This window comes from Protopterus annectens, chromosome 12.part0 (assembly GCF_019279795.1).
Source record: "Protopterus annectens isolate FY-2018-M chromosome 12.part0, PAN1.0, whole genome shotgun sequence".
Taxonomy (NCBI): Eukaryota; Metazoa; Chordata; order Ceratodontiformes; family Protopteridae; genus Protopterus; species Protopterus annectens.
In genome coordinates this window covers 413207494-413224708 of record NC_056746.1, presented here as the reverse complement: position 1 = coordinate 413224708, position 17215 = coordinate 413207494, and the positions used below count along the sequence as shown (strand labels likewise).

General features: G+C 37.3%; 1 protein-coding gene across 1 annotated transcript in view; it reads left to right on the top strand.

The window, feature by feature from the left end:
* The window catches only part of LOC122816617 (cytochrome P450 2K6-like), a 353165-nt gene that overhangs the window by 29493 nt on the left and 306457 nt on the right, over positions 1-17215 (top strand). The window contains exon 2 of the mRNA XM_044089525.1: positions 9497-9659. Coding sequence (XP_043945460.1) covers positions 9497-9659 — 163 coding nt within the window. The remainder of the gene's footprint in view (positions 1-9496; positions 9660-17215) is intronic.

Genomic DNA, 17215 nt, shown 5'->3' with positions numbered 1-17215 from the left:
AGGAATGGCTTCTGTATATATATATATATATATATGTATATATATATATATATATATATATATATATATATATATATATATATATATATATATGTATATATATATATATATATATATATATATATATATATATATATATATACATATATATATGTATGTATATATATATATATACACACATGCACACACACACACACACACATATATATATATATATATATATATATATATATATATATATATATATATATATACATACATATATATATATATATATATATATATATATATATATATATATATATATATACTCAGCAAATAGTGAAATAAAATGTTAATAAAAAACATTAAAGTAGCAATTCCTGATTGTAGATTAATGAGTGTAGAGTTGTAGATTTCTGAGGTTGTACTACTCTTATACATCATCCTCACAGAAATTAGCTTGAATACATTGTGCTAGTGAGGATGGCATACAGGCATGGAAATAGTTTGAAGCTCAAGAGGCTTTGAAAGAAAATGGTCAAAATATGGCTAAGCAGACAGATGGACTGCTTTGATAGGCTGAAATGACGTGAATGGTGTGTGTTAAAGAAAGAGATGTATTAAGAGAAGAGCACAAGTAATTTTAAGCCTGCTTTCTTAATGGGTGCAATGAATTCACCTTGTGCGTCATCCATTTCAGTTATACAGTGCTTGAAACTGAAGCTACTGAACTTAAAATCATTTGCTGGGAATGGGGTGGGGTGGGGCTGTACTTCAGTACTGTGAGAAGAAATATAATCAAACACAGGATTCTGCATGCGACACCCGTGCACTGGCCCAGTAATCAAGGAGCATCAATCCTCACCACTAGCACCAGTGAGGGGCATCTACATTGGGAGGATAACAAGCACATACACAGTAAAGTACAATTTCCCTTAAGAGCACACAGAGATCACTGTCAGTCTGCAGGTTTCTCCCTTTCTCTCCAGATCCCCAATAAGACACCCCACTGGCACAGCTGTAGGGTTCAGATCTCAGCCGAGTGGTCAAGCCAAAATCTACAGCACCCTCTCTGTCCACCCAGTGCTTATACAGTATCACCAAATACATGCAAGTACTCTAAAAGCTTAAATTATCTCTAAACAAAACAGCCACAGTTAAAGGGTTTAAATATATTTAATAATAAATAATAAAAACACAAGACAATACTCATTAATTCAACACAATGACATTAGAGAGTTCAGAAATCACAGGAGATACTTTAAAACAACATTGTAGGACAGTCTGACATAAATATAGAAAACAGCTAGACTAATCTTGCTCTTTTCTATCAATCTCCACAAGAAATACTAAGATCTAAGATCCTACTTGCAGAGCAAAGAAAGTGCTGGTGAGTTGTCAGATTCAGAACAAAATACAAAATGCCATACTTACTTTGTGAGATAGCCATTAAATTGATAACACACATTACTGCTGAGTCATTTCGGATTACATCATTCTTGACACTTCTGCTTAAGTTTCCCAGGCTCACAGAACTTAAAATTTAAAATGTATTTGTAATCTACACCTGCCAGGAAGCCACAGCAATAAAAGACACTTTATATGTGAAGCCTAGTAATTATCTTTGTCTTTAAATCAGTTGTTAAATCCTTTACTTATCAGCTTTCTTCCAGCAGGATGCACTGTGGTTACATTTTTGAAGCTTAGCACATAACGCAGTTTTCTTACATTTGTGAACCCAGACTGTGGATCATATTAATATTTACAATGACATATAATTATTTACAAAATTCTATCTAGGTAGGCTGGCAGCCTTCACACTGCACCTTGAGAGTAAGGAAAATCCACCCTTTCAGTGACACCCTTTAACAAACTGTGCTTCAGCAAACTGGTTCAAACCATTACTTACATGTATATGCCAGACAATTCAATTATTCCATTTCTTAATGGCATTTCTTAATGGCAACTTCAAGGATAACACCTGTTGAATGAATGCTTATGAGTAGATATATCAAGAAAAGACTAAAGCAGGCATATATAAGGCACTGGCATGAGGAGGGTGCTGTTTGGTCTCTAAATATATAACTGCTGAAGACATTTGGGAGAATGCAAATGATTGTCTGACAACCACATTGGGCTCAGGAGATTTGAACTGCAGTGAGTGAGGGAAAAAATTAATTGGATGTTGCAGTTATCATTACCTTGGCTTGCTATGATGCATCTTAAATGTGAATAAGAGGAGAGGATAGCCAGGAGACTATGAGAAAAAATGTAATGGTAGATAGGTCTGGTTTAATGACAGTATTACTGCCCACACATAAACATGAGTAAGGTAGTAGTTAATGGAGAAGAGGGGATATATTGTTATATTTCTGTTTTTGTTTGTTAGCATAAGCAAGTAAGATATGGACTACTACCACCAGTGTATGGCTTTTATGTTTAAGTAGGTAAGTAGAACAGGTGCAAAGCAGTGCGCAGATACTAAAAATGATGTACCAATACAACAATACTCCAAAAGAAGACTTCACTCTGTCAAAAAAAGGAACAGGAACCAATAATCCAAAAATAATATCCAAGCATTTTATTGTCAAAGTCCAAAGTCCTAGCGCCTCGTGTGAAAAACCACCTTTACAGAATCTAAAAAACATTCATCATCCTTCCTTTAAATACTTTGGTACAAAAAGTGACTTCACATTTATCTAATTAATCAATTAAAATCACTTAAGATATCAAGTTTTACCATTTATTTGTCTCTTGGAAGAAAACCCGTTTGGTCTCTCATTTGATGGTTTACAGGAGGGTGAAAAGGTAACTTTTTTAGACTTGATATTACAAGGTAGAAAAGATGGATCTGTACTCACTAGAGTGCATAGGAAGTTTGAAGATGGCAGCCAGTTTTACATGCCTCAAGCTGCCAACCTTTACATTTAATTTCCTCTTTACCATATGGTGAATTTTTATGTTTATCTAGACTCTGTAATAATGATCAAATTTTGAATGAAGAAATTAAAAAAAAACAGCTGAGATGTTTTTGAGGAGAGGGTATAATCCTGAAACTGTAAAAGAAGCTCAGAGAAGGGTGATATATAAAGACAAGAATAAAAAGAGAAGTTAAAGTAGTATAAATACAAAAGAAAATTTCACTGGAGGTAAATTATTAGATCAGGGTGAAGTTTTGTTGCAACAAAATAAATTGTATTTTGTATCATTTGTATAACATTGGTAGTAATGAAATAAATAGTATGATCAAGTATTACTGGGAGTTTTTGAAAAAGGATAAAGTTTTACAGACAATACTACCTGACTACCTTTCTATGTCTTTTAAGAAAGGTAGATGTTTGCAAGATAGACTGGTCCATGGAAAGTTTGTATTTCCAGAAATGAGTATACAGGACTCATTTAGCTTAGTTGGTACCAGTTCCTGTGGAAATTGCCTAGTCTGCAAACAGGTAGTAGCTTCATTTGATTATATGAATGGTATAAAATATACACCAAAGGACATATTTTCATACACAAGTAAGGGAGTGATTTATGCCCTGAAATGTCCCTGAAACCTTTTTTATATTGGGGAGACCAAACAATTGTTTAGGGTTAGATTTATGGAACACATAGGAGACATCAAAAACCAGAGAGAAGATAAAATTATTTCAGCTCATTTTAAAAAAGCACATAATAGTGATTTTTCATTACTTCAAGGTACTGTATTGAAACAAATAAATTTAAAGCATGAAGATGAACAATTATTGAAAGACAAACTTGAATATAAAGAGGCAATTTGCATTTTAAAATATAATACTTTAGCCCCTTTTGGGCTTAATAATGAATTATGTTGGAAATGTTTACTTTCAATATTAATTCATATCTTAAGTGATTTCAATTGATTAATTAGATAAATGTGAAGTCACTTTTTGTACTAAAGTATTTAAAGGAAGGATGATGAATGTTTTTTAGATTCTGTAAAGGTGGTTTTACACCGAGGCACTAGGACTTTGGACTTTGACAATAAAACGCTTGGATATTATTCTTGGATTATTGGTTCCTGTTCCTTTTTTGATGGAGTGAAGTCTTCTTTCCGAGTATTGTTGTATTGGTTTATGTGGTGCATTATAGCTAGGCTTGTTGTTGTAATTAAAAATGATGTAGTTGATCTAAAAATAATCCTTTTCAGTATGGATATGGCCCACAAGAAAATAAGTAAAAATATAGTCATCATGCAGTGAATAAAATAATGGTTCTTATTAATATGCCAATTAATACATAACATCAAACTGTTAATTAGATTAAAATACTACAAATTAATAAATTAAGAATATGAAGTATTAAATTGTTACTTAGATTAAAATTGCATAGAGTCAACATTTGTGCCACGATTTATTATGCACTATATTTAAATATCTTATTTCAACATATAGATAAACTACCAAAGTTAAGTAATTTGTAAAAGTATATCTCAAAAGGGGAAAGGGAAAACAGAGGACAGGTAACTTGTAGAAAGAAGATGGAAGGTGGCATGGTAGGCTGGGAGACGTGAGATACTCAAAAAGGAAGTTGATGAGTGAGAGAAATTAGTGAATGAAGAGTTGAAAGATGTGAAACATGTAGTAGTAGTGGAAAAAATGGTAAAGAGGAGGACAATTTAACAGTGGGATGATGGAGGTGGGTATAGGAAAAAAGAAAGATTGATACACTATGACTTTCTCTGCAGTTTATGCTCAACTACATATAGGTGGAAGCACACTGAGAAATATAAAACAGGTAACAAGTGTTTGAGAAGGGTCTGTATTATCAAAATATTTTAAAACCAAGAATTGGCTACACAGAGAAAAAAAATCAATCAAAAATGATAAATGATCTGTAGGGAAAACACCAATATCTTTGAATTTAGAGCTTTCATTCTATTTAATAAAGAACTTCTTCAGAAATAAACATCACCAATTAAAATAATTTTTTCAAAATGCAATTCAGTGAAATCACATTGTTTAAACCAATGTTTGAAGATCATTTTTAAGAAAAGGAGGTATTTGAAAACATTATTAAATTGAGAGCAAAAAAAAAGTGATACCTTCCCTTTTGGAGTCTGCAAACAGTTCAGGTATTAATACTGATTCTTTGTTTCATGTTGCCAATAATGATATAATTGATGGCATTATACTCAGTTATTCATGCCATTCCAGGGGTTTAGTATATTTGGCCACATGCACTACTTGTTTTGGATATTATGTGGATAAGACTTTTAGAAGCCTTGCAGAAAGGCTGTATAAGCATATTTATGCTATTAAGCAGTTGAATATGAACAATGCTTTAGCAAAGCATATTTCAGTATGCAAGTGCTTTAAGACATTGAACAGCCCAAAACAGAATTAAGGGGAGGTGACTTCAATAACTTTCTGGAAAGATGTGAGTTACATTGGCAATATTGCTTGGGGGGGGGGCTATGCTTAATCCTGGTTTAAACAATGTGATTTAATTGAATTGCATTTTGAAAAGATAAGGCTTAAAATATTTCAGCTGGTAATGACAATTTCTGAAGAAGTTATTTATTAAATAGAATGAAAGTGTAAACTCAGAGGTATTGGTGTTTCCCCTACAGATCATCTTAGTATTGTTGAAATATGTGCCAGAAGAGGAACCTTCTAAGCCTGTAAGCTACTAAGTATGCATTTGGGAGGACATGATATAGTAACAGCCACCTGTAAGAGTAGAGAAAACAGAGGGTAGGTAAGTATGCAATGCTGAGTACCAGTGTGGTAAAGAAGCTAAGGCAAAAACTGAAGGTAGCCAAAAAAGGAGGTACTTCTAAGCATGTTTTAATAATAGACTAATACCTTGTGATATCAGAGCAGAAGCAACATGGCTGAAAAGAGTAGATAATTAAGCTACTACAGAGTAACTGAAGACACACCAGGAAATTGCAAAGTATATTAAGATTAACAGTGGGTGAGATGTTGAGTATGTCTTTCACACTCTTTAAAAGTGAACAATAGTGGACCAGCATTATTCAATGAACTAGAAGAATTAAAGGATTAAAATTTAAAAAGGTTGTGTTCAAAGAATATGATCACACAGAAACAAAAACACAAGAAAATGTAATCCCACTTTTAGAAACAGTGTAATCTTACTAGAAAGCACTAACTGTAGCACTATTCATTTAATTTATATCAGCTTATTGTCCAATTCAAGGATGTAATGGCTTTTAACTCTACAGCAGGTGCACTACTTTGAGAATTTAAAATGCAGAAGTAGTGAAACCTTAGAACTTACTATTAGCATGGGCAAATAAGACGTTTACAAATGAGACCACAAGTTAAACATGTACAAGAAGTCCTGAAATAATAAATGGAGATATTCCCCCAAGTATATAATAAGTTTCACAACCTTTTCCCTATACAAGAGGATAAACTATGTAGATTGTTAAGAAACAGTGAGCAGCAGATAAAAATGCAAATTTAAAGCATAAATAGTACAAGTGATAATATACTTATTAAATGTGTATGCAGAGATTACGTAATATCTGATGATACGCATCTAGTGTAGACAGATAGATCTCTGGCTATAACGCAGGAGAGTCAAGCTCAATTAGTGACCCAGCTTCTAAGAAATCAGCTGGTGAGATAAGAAAATAATGGCATTCTGCCATCTTACCTGTCTCTGGGTGGGGAGGGTATAGTGGGTGCTTTATCACTTCACTGATGACGTGTATTGCACCCCACCAAACTTACATCTGAGATCATGTCACTAGTCTCTTGAATTCCATGGGTGATATCACTGGATGACAGTGTGCTTTGTGTGGGATTAGTGGTACAGTATAAAAAAAATCTCCTAGGCAGCAACATGGTACTGCACTGTAATGCATCAATCTCATCCCTAGCTCTGAATATTGGATTAGGCCTGCTGTGAGAATTTGGATTCAGGTATTTAGATATTAAACATTAGCTGACAGTCAGCTGTGTGGGGTGGAGGTGGGGTAAAAAAAAAAAAACTTTACTAACAATCCATTAAAGAAGACAAACTTCACCTTGTAGCAAAAATACCTGTAGGTGAACTTATTTTGTATGCAAAAAATAGAGGATTCACTGTTTAACTATCCAATGGTTTACAGTAGAATACGGAGCAAAAATTGAGAAGTTTTAATAATTACCTGGTAGCCCGTGCAATCAGACAATTAATAGATCGCTGCAGCTAATAAGCTGCTATTGCAAAAAGCATTCTAATATTTTCAGAGCAAGCATCACTTGATAATAAAATTCTACACCATTTGATTCTATTTGAAAGCTTCAGTAGTACACTTTGATAAGCCATAGTGGGCAATTTAGTTTTTGTGGAGACAACATTTTGACTAACTAAAAAACAGCAACTACCCAGACTTCAGACCCACAAATGAAAGAACAAATATGCCATCAAAGAAAGGAAGAGCTTCAAGAGCCAATATATACTTGTTATATAATTAACTGTCTAACCTAAGGGTTCTGTTAATGCAAATTTTAGTATATGTACTAGATCTTTAATTTTATATATATTGCCCGATGTTTTCCTGAGTGCTTCCAGTCTAGCCTCTTTGTTTTAAATGAAAAATGATTGCAGTAGTTGAAAAGAAATGTAAACAGTATATTAGTTTGTGGAACCTTTGAGCCAAGTTGTCACTGTACTAAATAGCCTATAGTGTCACCATTAAAAACCTCAGTCCCTTAATCTCATAATACCGTGCTTTCAGATGGACTATCACTCTATACGGCACAGTACTTTACACTTTAGCAATCATGGCTGAATGACTTTACCACCAGAGACTAATGCAAATCCATTTAACCTCACCTTGGGCTGCAGACACTGATTTTCCACTGAGCTTATAGGGTTGTTTCGTATTTAGGTTGTGTGCACAGTAAAGTCATACTGAGACAGCTGCAGATTCTCACACAGATGATGAACAGTCTGACCACTTCTGGGTTGTCTTTTCCATTCTATAATTTGATAGAATTATACTCATTTTAAGATGTGATTTTTTTGTGATGCTAGCTTATACAATATAGCACACTCTCATGTGGATAATTATTTTATTATTTTTTCTTAGCATCACATATGAGTAAGGATCATTTATGATCAAACTTGTTCTTAATTGCAAAGACTTCCTCAAACAAATAAAACAAACACCGAGAACATTTTAATTAAGAAAAAGTACAAATGTGGCTTCAAGGTCCAGAAGTTTAGTATACACAAACACCGAGAACATTTTAATTAATAAAATGTACAAATGTGGCTTCAAGGTCCAGAAGTTTAGTATACATTTCTGCAAACTTGTTAGTATAATTTTCCTGAATTTCTAAGGTGTGCGTTCTACATGTGGCTGAGATGAGATTCTCTGAGCATCAGGGGCAGGAAGCACAAGACCCCAAAGAACAGAAGTGCTGATCACTGTTTTCTATTGGTTTGTATGTGTGGACTGGCAGCAATTCCTTTGTTTAGGGAAATGTATGCCGTCTTTGAGTTGGTGCAACTGTGGAGTTGGCATATATAAGTTTGGTGTGTGTTGGCTTTTACCCACATTACGGGGTACAGGGATGTTTCTCCACTTGCAAAAATACTTGCAGATTAATATTTTGCCCTTTTCTGTTTTAGGCATTATTTTTCAGTGGTACTCTAACGTTCAAGCTTCCATAGTAGAGCCAAGATCTGAATCAAGGAGTTGTTTTTTTTTTCCCTCTGATGCACTCTGTCTTACTCTGTCACAGTCATCCCACTCCTACTCAGCTTCAGAATGTGATAAGTAGAGCTACTTAAATAACATGACAGCAGGTAGAGACAACGGACCTCAACTTTAGAAGTTGATGTCATACACTCCCATGCCCCCTAAAATATTTCTGCGGCTGTGAGAATGTGCCCAACAATTTCTTAATGGCTATGTATTAGCAGCCTCTACACCTGAGTACATCCAACACAATTTAAACCAGCACCGCCTTTTTATGTCAGCAAATGCATATGTTTGAATCAGTCTCAGTAACCACTGTACTGTAACACTTTTGCAGAGTTCCCATACTTAGTTTATATGCCTAACATAGGTATTAAAACTGGATAAGCAACTTTGACAGTCCACATTTTTGGAATCTTTTTCCCCAGAACCTGCACATTTCAGCAAATGCTCTAGCTAACTAATCACCTACATTCTGCATGAATCATTTGTAAATCCATTTAAATATTATACATAGCAAGAGATAAATGCATATATGTATATTTAGATTAGTAATTCTGCTATTGTATCTAGATTGTTGTCTATATCTGAATATTATAATGAATTATATGCTAGGAAATTCTGACACATGGGCACTAATATGTGTTTCTTTAAGTAACAAACGTCAGTGAATACTAAAATGACAGTGTTGGTCCTAAATAAAAACAGTGCTTGCCATTTGCTATTTTCCAGAAAGAAAATAACATAAAAAAATATGTTATATATATAAAGTATAACTTCTTATATTAAAGTCATTGCTAACGATTTGTACAAATGTTTCTTCTTTTATTCAAGCTGTCTGAAAAATATGGCAATGTCTTCACCATACAACTTGGCCCAAGAAAAGCAATAGTACTGGTTGGTTATGACGTTGTACAAGATGCACTAGTAAATCATGCAGAAGCATTTGGTGAAAGAGCTAAGGAACCTATGTTTGAATGTACATCACGTGGAAAAGGTGATATTTTTGTTATAGCTGTAGATGAAATTGTAGGTACTCAAGAAATTTTCCATAATGATACTACTCCAGAAGTAATCAGAATAATATGTTTTGTTTTTTATTCCTTAGTCATATGTCCTTCCATACCTATTTGTGAAATACAGTATTGTGCTACAGATATTACTCAGCATGCGTATTACACGTTCTTTGAAAATGTCTGTGTCAGTTAGATAGTCCACTGAACTCATTTCTTAACTTATTACACTATTACACACTTTATACACTGTTTGAGATTCTGCTGATACTTGCATATTATCACATCTGGTCCACCTGTAACTGAACTGATGTGGACGTAAAGTATGCCAAATATGTCAACATAAGAGCTGCTAATCTCTAAGAACACATTGTGTTTATTATGGCAGCAGCACATTATAAGTGGGATGGTTGGGCTACAAATTGTAGTACCATATTTTCAAAAGTAGGTAGCAGAACATTAACTGATGCATTGCTCAAGCAACAGAGACCTCCAAAGCAGAAACACAAGCAACCTCCCACCACCAACACAACCCAAATGATACATAGCCCACAGACTCAGTGTGCCACTCAACCACAGCCCATAAGGCAAAACAACATACCCAACACACTAGTCATTGGTGACTCTATAGTCAGACACACTGATGTCTCACTCACCAGGCTAAACAAGTAGAAGGTCACTGTCAACTGCCTGTCGGGTGCCATGATCCGCCACATAACCCACGCACACAGGTCACTCCACAACAATTACAAATATGACTCTGTGATTGTCCATGTTGGTGTGAATGACCTGAAATGTACCTCCCTAGACTACATGAAAAGAGACATGGAAGAACTCTCCGATCTTGTAGCCCAGGCAGGTATGACCCTAGCCCTGAGTAGCATCCTGCCATCACCCAGAATGATACCGCAGTACAAGGATAAAATGATTGACTTCAACAATTGGCTAAGCTTCTGGTGTCATTCTAAGGGGATCCAGTATCTGTCTGCCTGGGACGACATGGTTGACAGACCACGATGCTTTGCCAGAGATGGCCTGCAACTGTCACCACTGAGATTCTGGATACTGGCAAAGGCTCTTGCCGCCCCTATAGGGCCTTTTTTAGGCAAGGCTCAAATGACAAATTCACCACCATAACAGGAACAGGCAAGCAAAAACTGAGTGTAATGCTACTCAATGCTAGAAGTCTAAATCTCAAAATGCACTCACTCGAGGTACTCCTAAAAATGGAGAACATCAATGTCTGTGCAGTGACTGAGACCTGGTTCAAAGCTCCAGAGAGCACCCCTGCATTACCAGGCTATAATGCATACCACATTTTTCGGCCATCTAACCTGGACCACCGAAGGTGGAGGTGTGTCCATATTCATTAAGGATATACACACCTCCAGGCTAGTTGCTCAGCATAATGCAGCCGAGGTTATCCAAGTGCAACTAACTCTGGGAAAAACTGCAATCCAAATTGTAGCTTGCTACAGATTCCCCGCCATGCCCCAGGATTCCCACTCCTCTTTTCTTGATATACTGGAAAATATTAGGGTTCAACCAAACACCCTAATATTGGGCGATTTCAACTACCCCACCATTAACTGGGAAAACTACTCATGTACCAACTCCTTTGCTCAGCGCTTTCTGGAATTCATAAATTCCAATGCTCTGGATCAACTTATCCACACCCCCACCAGGGGCAACAATATCCTAGACCTAGTCATTACCAACATGAGTGACCAGTACTCCACACCTTAAGTCAACTCCTCGTTGATCAGATCTGACCATGAGCTAATCACCTTAGATATCCACATCCTGCCCCCACCCCCCATTAAGGAAACCAGGGTAAAAAATTTCTCCAAAGCCAATTTCATGCTTCTTAAGACAGAAGTGGTGAACTTCATGACACTCATGCAGATGGACAATACAGTTACGACTGCTGAATCCTACACAAATGCACTCTATAAGCACTTACATGAGTGCATGGATCGTGCTATCCCAAACAGAACCAAGACGTTATCCTCCAAAAAAAAGGAAGCCAATCTGGTGGTCCCCTGCTATAAACAAACTCTACAACAGAAGGAAGAAATTGTTGCAAAAGAGAGTAAAATCTCATGAGTGGAGGAGCTCCCTGGTCAGCCTCAGCAAGAAGCTGAGATCCCTTATAAGATCCTCCAAAGCTAGCTATGAAAACAAGATTACCACTGATTCTAAGGACAACCACAAACCATTCTATAGCTATGTCAAGAATCTCAATGACAACACCCAGATCTGGTCTGAGTTACAGCACAATGGCACAAAAATTACGGAACCAACTGATATTGCCAACATCCTGGCAGATAGTTTCAGTGCTAACTTTACCCCCCTCTCACCCCCTAAAGGGCCCATATCTATACAGGAAGAATGCAGAGTCCCTGTAATCACAACTTCACAGGTAAAAGCAGCACTCTCTAAAGCCAAAAACACAGCATCCATGGGACCGGACAACATCCCAGGCTGTGTTTTACATGAACTTCAGAACGAACTGGCTCCCCACCTAAGCACCATGTTCAGTCATAGCCTCACGTCAGACTTTGTGCCCACTGAATGGTGCACAGCAACAGTTATCCCACTCCACAAAGGGGGAGCCACCACTGATCCTATGAACTATCGCCCTATTTGCCTGACGAGCCTAGTCTGCAAGGCCATGGAACGTATCATCATGGAATTCATAAACAAAGACATTGGTAACCTCCAAACTCTGGACCCCACCCAGTTTGGTTTGTGAAAGGCATATCTTGCCTCCTGAACCTGGTCGACTTCTTTGAGGCAGTCAATAAAGCCGTAGACAAGGGTAAGGTGGTTCATACAGCCTATCTTGACGTTGCCAAGGCTTTCAACACCATCCCCCATTCTGGAATTATAGCTAAATTCACTAAACTAGGTATAAATCCCTATGTCACAAGATGGGTTGCTAACTGGCTCACTGACAGAACCCACACTGTAAAAGTTGTAGACTCCAAATCTGACGTTCAAACCAGTGACAAGTGGAGTACCACAGGGTTCAGTGCTGGGACCTCTCCTGTTTGGTATCTACTTCTCTGAAGTACAGGCTAACACAGAAGGCCTCTGGCTAATGAAGTTCGCAGATAACTGCAAATTAGGAGCTGTAGTCGAGTCCCCATATGATGTGGACATCCTACAGAGGGGCCTCACTGAGACAGATGCCTGGTGTCAGAGCCATGGCCTCAAGCTCAATGCCAAAAAGTGCATTGTTATCCCCTTTGGTAAAAACTCTGTACCCATGAACTACCACATAGGCAGCAGTCTTCTTGACACCGAATGTGTGATAAGAGACCTTGGGACCCAGGTGGACAGTAGTCTCTCCTTTGATAATCACATTGCCACAATAGTCAGGAAATCCTTCTACATGGCACACCTCATCACAAAAGGGTTCTCATCCAGAAAAAAAGAGGTCATTGTTCCCCTCTGCTCGACACTCATTAGACCCATTATAGAGTACAACGCCCCTTTTGGAATGTACCTCACAAGACATCTGCAGCAGGAAAGGCCACAGAAGTACCTCACAAAGAGAATTACTGGCCTCAAACAGATGCCCTACACTGATCGTCTCAAAAAACTCCAGCTTTACTCCGTAGCATATCGCCTACTCCGAGGTGATCTCTGCCTAACATATAAAGCTATGTCAAACCCAGAGCTGTTGGACATGCTACACCTAAAGAAATCCCAATCCCTCTGAGCTACATACTCTAGGGACCTAAACCTTGTCACCACAATAAACAAGACTTGCTGGAGGGATAGATTCCTGACCCAGAGACTTCCCATACTCTGGAACAGGCTACCCATCTATGTCAAGCAAAGTTCCTCATTAACACTCTTCAAGAAAAATCTTAATGAGTGGATGGGAAACAAGGAATGCACCCTGGGGATCACTTCTGTGGCTCTGCTTGACAGGGGCACAGGAAATTAACTTTCTTGGGTTGGTGTAAGCCAGGGTCCTTTGTTGGCTAGGCTTACTTAGGCCCTTGAGCCGATAACCTAGTACCTACCTATGAACCTATGAACCTAGGAACCTATAAATGATTTATATTGCAAATAGTTTTCTTTTTAAATGATGACAAAGCTGAAGCACTATAAAATGAACTCCCTACCTTTCCATTCCCCATTATTGCATAATGATCTCAGCATGTATGAGTAAGACTACAAGAAAGAATAACTTTTTAAAATGGAATGTTAATGAACAAACCTGCTGTCCTTGGAGGCAGAGCAGGAACTGCATACCAGTACCAATAAACCCCAGCACAGCACCACTATTGCACTACTACATTTTACCAATATAATAAACCAACATAGAAATAATGGTCTGCTTGTGTCCACCATGTTCTTGGACTTGTCAAAGGCATTTGATACTGTCTCGCACCAGCAACTGCTCATTCAACTCTCCTCAACAGGACTTTCACAATACGTCTTGTGGATTCTTAGTTACCTATCTGGAAGCCAACAAGCCATTACATGGCAATAAAGCTATTTATCTTTTAACCAGTTACCACAGGTGCCCCTCAGGCCTCTATCCTGGCTCCTTCTCTATTTAATATATTTATTAATGACCTTCACACCTCCATTCACAATGCTAGGTTAGTTCAGTATGCAGATGACTCAACATTAATATGTGTAGCCTCAACAATATATAATCTCCAAGACATTACACAAAAATCGTTCTCCTCTGTAGAAACCTGGCTAAAAGAATCAAACCTCCAACTCAACCCCAACAAAACTAAGTTAATGCTTTGTACCTCAAAAAGTCAATAAATCAAAAGCAGTCTTTTACCATAAAGTCAGTAAATAATACTGTCATTGAAACTGTAACTCACAAGTAAACTTGACATTATAATAAATGACAATCTCAAATATGACCAGTATAAACTGCACACTATAAATCTATACGCAAGAAACTAGTTTCTCTTTATATGATTCCTTACAGAAAAACTCTAGCCACCACCTTCTTATTACTAACTCTCTTATATACTGCTCCTATACTAACAAACCTAAACAAAATAAAGAAACTTTGCCTCCTGCTACAATAAAATAGCAAACTTTACCACCAATCTCCCTCATGGGAACCACCATTGTCATAGCTTAAAGCAATAAAAATGGCTTGAATTACACAACTACCTAACATATTCACAACTAACTACAGCACACAAACTCATCCAGAAAAATGCCCTGCACTACAAAACTTATTACTGCCTTACTGCCCAGCAAGGGACCTTTGCCCTGTCGACAAATTCTTATTACTTACAAATAAGTCAAATAATGTTGCAGGAGACTTGCTCCACTCCTAATATATTGCTAAACTCTGGAATAGTATCCCTACACAAAAAAAAACTCTCTGACAACCTCAATAGTTTAAACCACTGCTTAAACAACATCTTAACCAATCCTGGTCCTGCACATGCTCATCACCAGGTTAAGACTTTGTGCTCACCATATGGTACTCTCCAAATACTCTTCTTAAACAGAATACTCTCAACCTCTCACTGAAATGACAAAATAATTGTTATACATAACTGCTGCCTGTACAATGTTGCACATAGGCTTTCTCTTTAGTAACTTCCACCTCTGTAAAATGTTAGAATGTATAAGTGTAACTACTTTTTGTGTATAAATGTAAATAGAAATGTAACTACTCTGTGTTTAACTACAACATAGTATAATGCAATGTAAGCAAATGGAGCTTTTCCACCTGGGCATCTGCTGAAAATGGGTATTACCCAGTTGGACTTTTCCTGGTAAACAAAGACAAGTCAGTAAATAAATAATAAAAATAAATTGTCAATAAGACTGTATTTCTTTATGAGTTTGTTAGTCCCTGTCATATCATATCCTGTAACGTTGTTTATCTGTCTTTTGCTTCTCTCTCCCTCACTTATCTTTTCTCTGCAGTAAAACTGCCAAGTGATAGCCTTCCTAGATGTGTATGAGCTTTGCTTTATTTGAGATACACCTCTTCTCTTTAGGTTTACAAATATTGTCTAAAATCTTATTCATCCCATAGTGCTCTTTTTAGACATTACCAACTTGATAATCCTTTTGACATAGCAAAACCAGCCCCAAAAATCTAGAGGTATTACCGTATTCATGCCAGAAGTCTAAAAAAAAAAACTCCACTCCCTGGAGAAAGTAGACATTTGTGCAATTACTGTGACTTGGTTTAAGCCACATAGGGCACTCTGGGAGTGTAGGGCTGTAATACCGTCAAAACATTTAGACTAGATACTGCACAGGGAGGAAAGAAAAGGTGGGGATGTTTTCATTTATATTAAAAACAAGCACTCCTCAAAGCTGTCAGGTAGTATGATTAGTGGGAGGAGCTGAGAAATAGCATTCCTCATTTAACTAGAAATATTTAGAAACATCTTTATTTAGCTGTAGTGCTTGTTTGATTTGAGGGCAGCTGTGGTGGTGCAGTGGTTAGTGTTGTCACCTCACAGCAAGAGGTTCTCCAGTTCGATCCTTGGCTGGGGTGCCTTCTGTGTGGAGTCTGCATGTCCTCCCTGTGGTTGCATGGATTTCCTCCGGATGCTCTGTTTTCCTCCCACATCCCAAAGACACGCTGTAGGTGGATTGGACACTCTAAATTGGCCCTAGGCGTGAGTGCATGTGTGTGTGTGCCTTCTGTGGGAGGTTGGGTGCCGGGCTAGCAACTCAACACCATAAAACATTACTGCCAATCATAAGTGGGCAGGTGATCCGCTGTGGCAACCCCTAACCAGGAAATGCCAAAAGAAGAAGAAGTGCTTGTTTGACTTGCTGTTCTCTGCCTGACTATTGCTGATATCTGTCTGCATTTGATTTTTCCCACCAACAGCCCTACTGCTGTCATACTTTTAAACTTGGTGGCTTTTGAGTTGCCTGTTCCTATTATAAATCTGATTTTTGGAAACTCCTTCCTGTCTCATCTCATCAGCTCATTCTGCTGAGTACTCTGAGATCAGGTGGGAAGGGTTACCCCTTAGTCTTTCAAACTTGAATTATCTTCTGCTTCCTCCCTTCCCACTTGCTTAAAAAATTGCAATTTATTCAGCTGCTTTTACTGTATCTGTGCCTCTTTCTATTGTATTACTTTATTTAGTTTTTTGCTGCATGTGCTTAAAGTGTGCAGTTGCATTTAATCTGCTGCATTTATTAATGTTTGTTAGTAGCCTGATTAAATTGTAAGTGTTATTCTAAGGCTCTTAGTTTTGATTAAAGTACTTGGACTTCAAACAAGTTATCTTATGTAAGGAAGGTTTGTGGTCTGCACTCTTGTGGCAGGAGAGATAGCTTACACAAATCAAATTTGTGAACTTCTGGTTGAAGGCCTATTGTGTCTATTATTCTAAAAGTGTCTTAGTTCTGGTTTAATCACTTGTGCTTCAGGCCAGTTATTTTACATTAAGAAGGTTTGTGGTCTATGCTTATGTGGGAGGAGAGGGTGGTCTGCACACTTCTGTGCTGCGAATTACAGGTGAAGGCTTATTGTGCCTGTTATTCTAAGTGTCTTTGTTCAGGT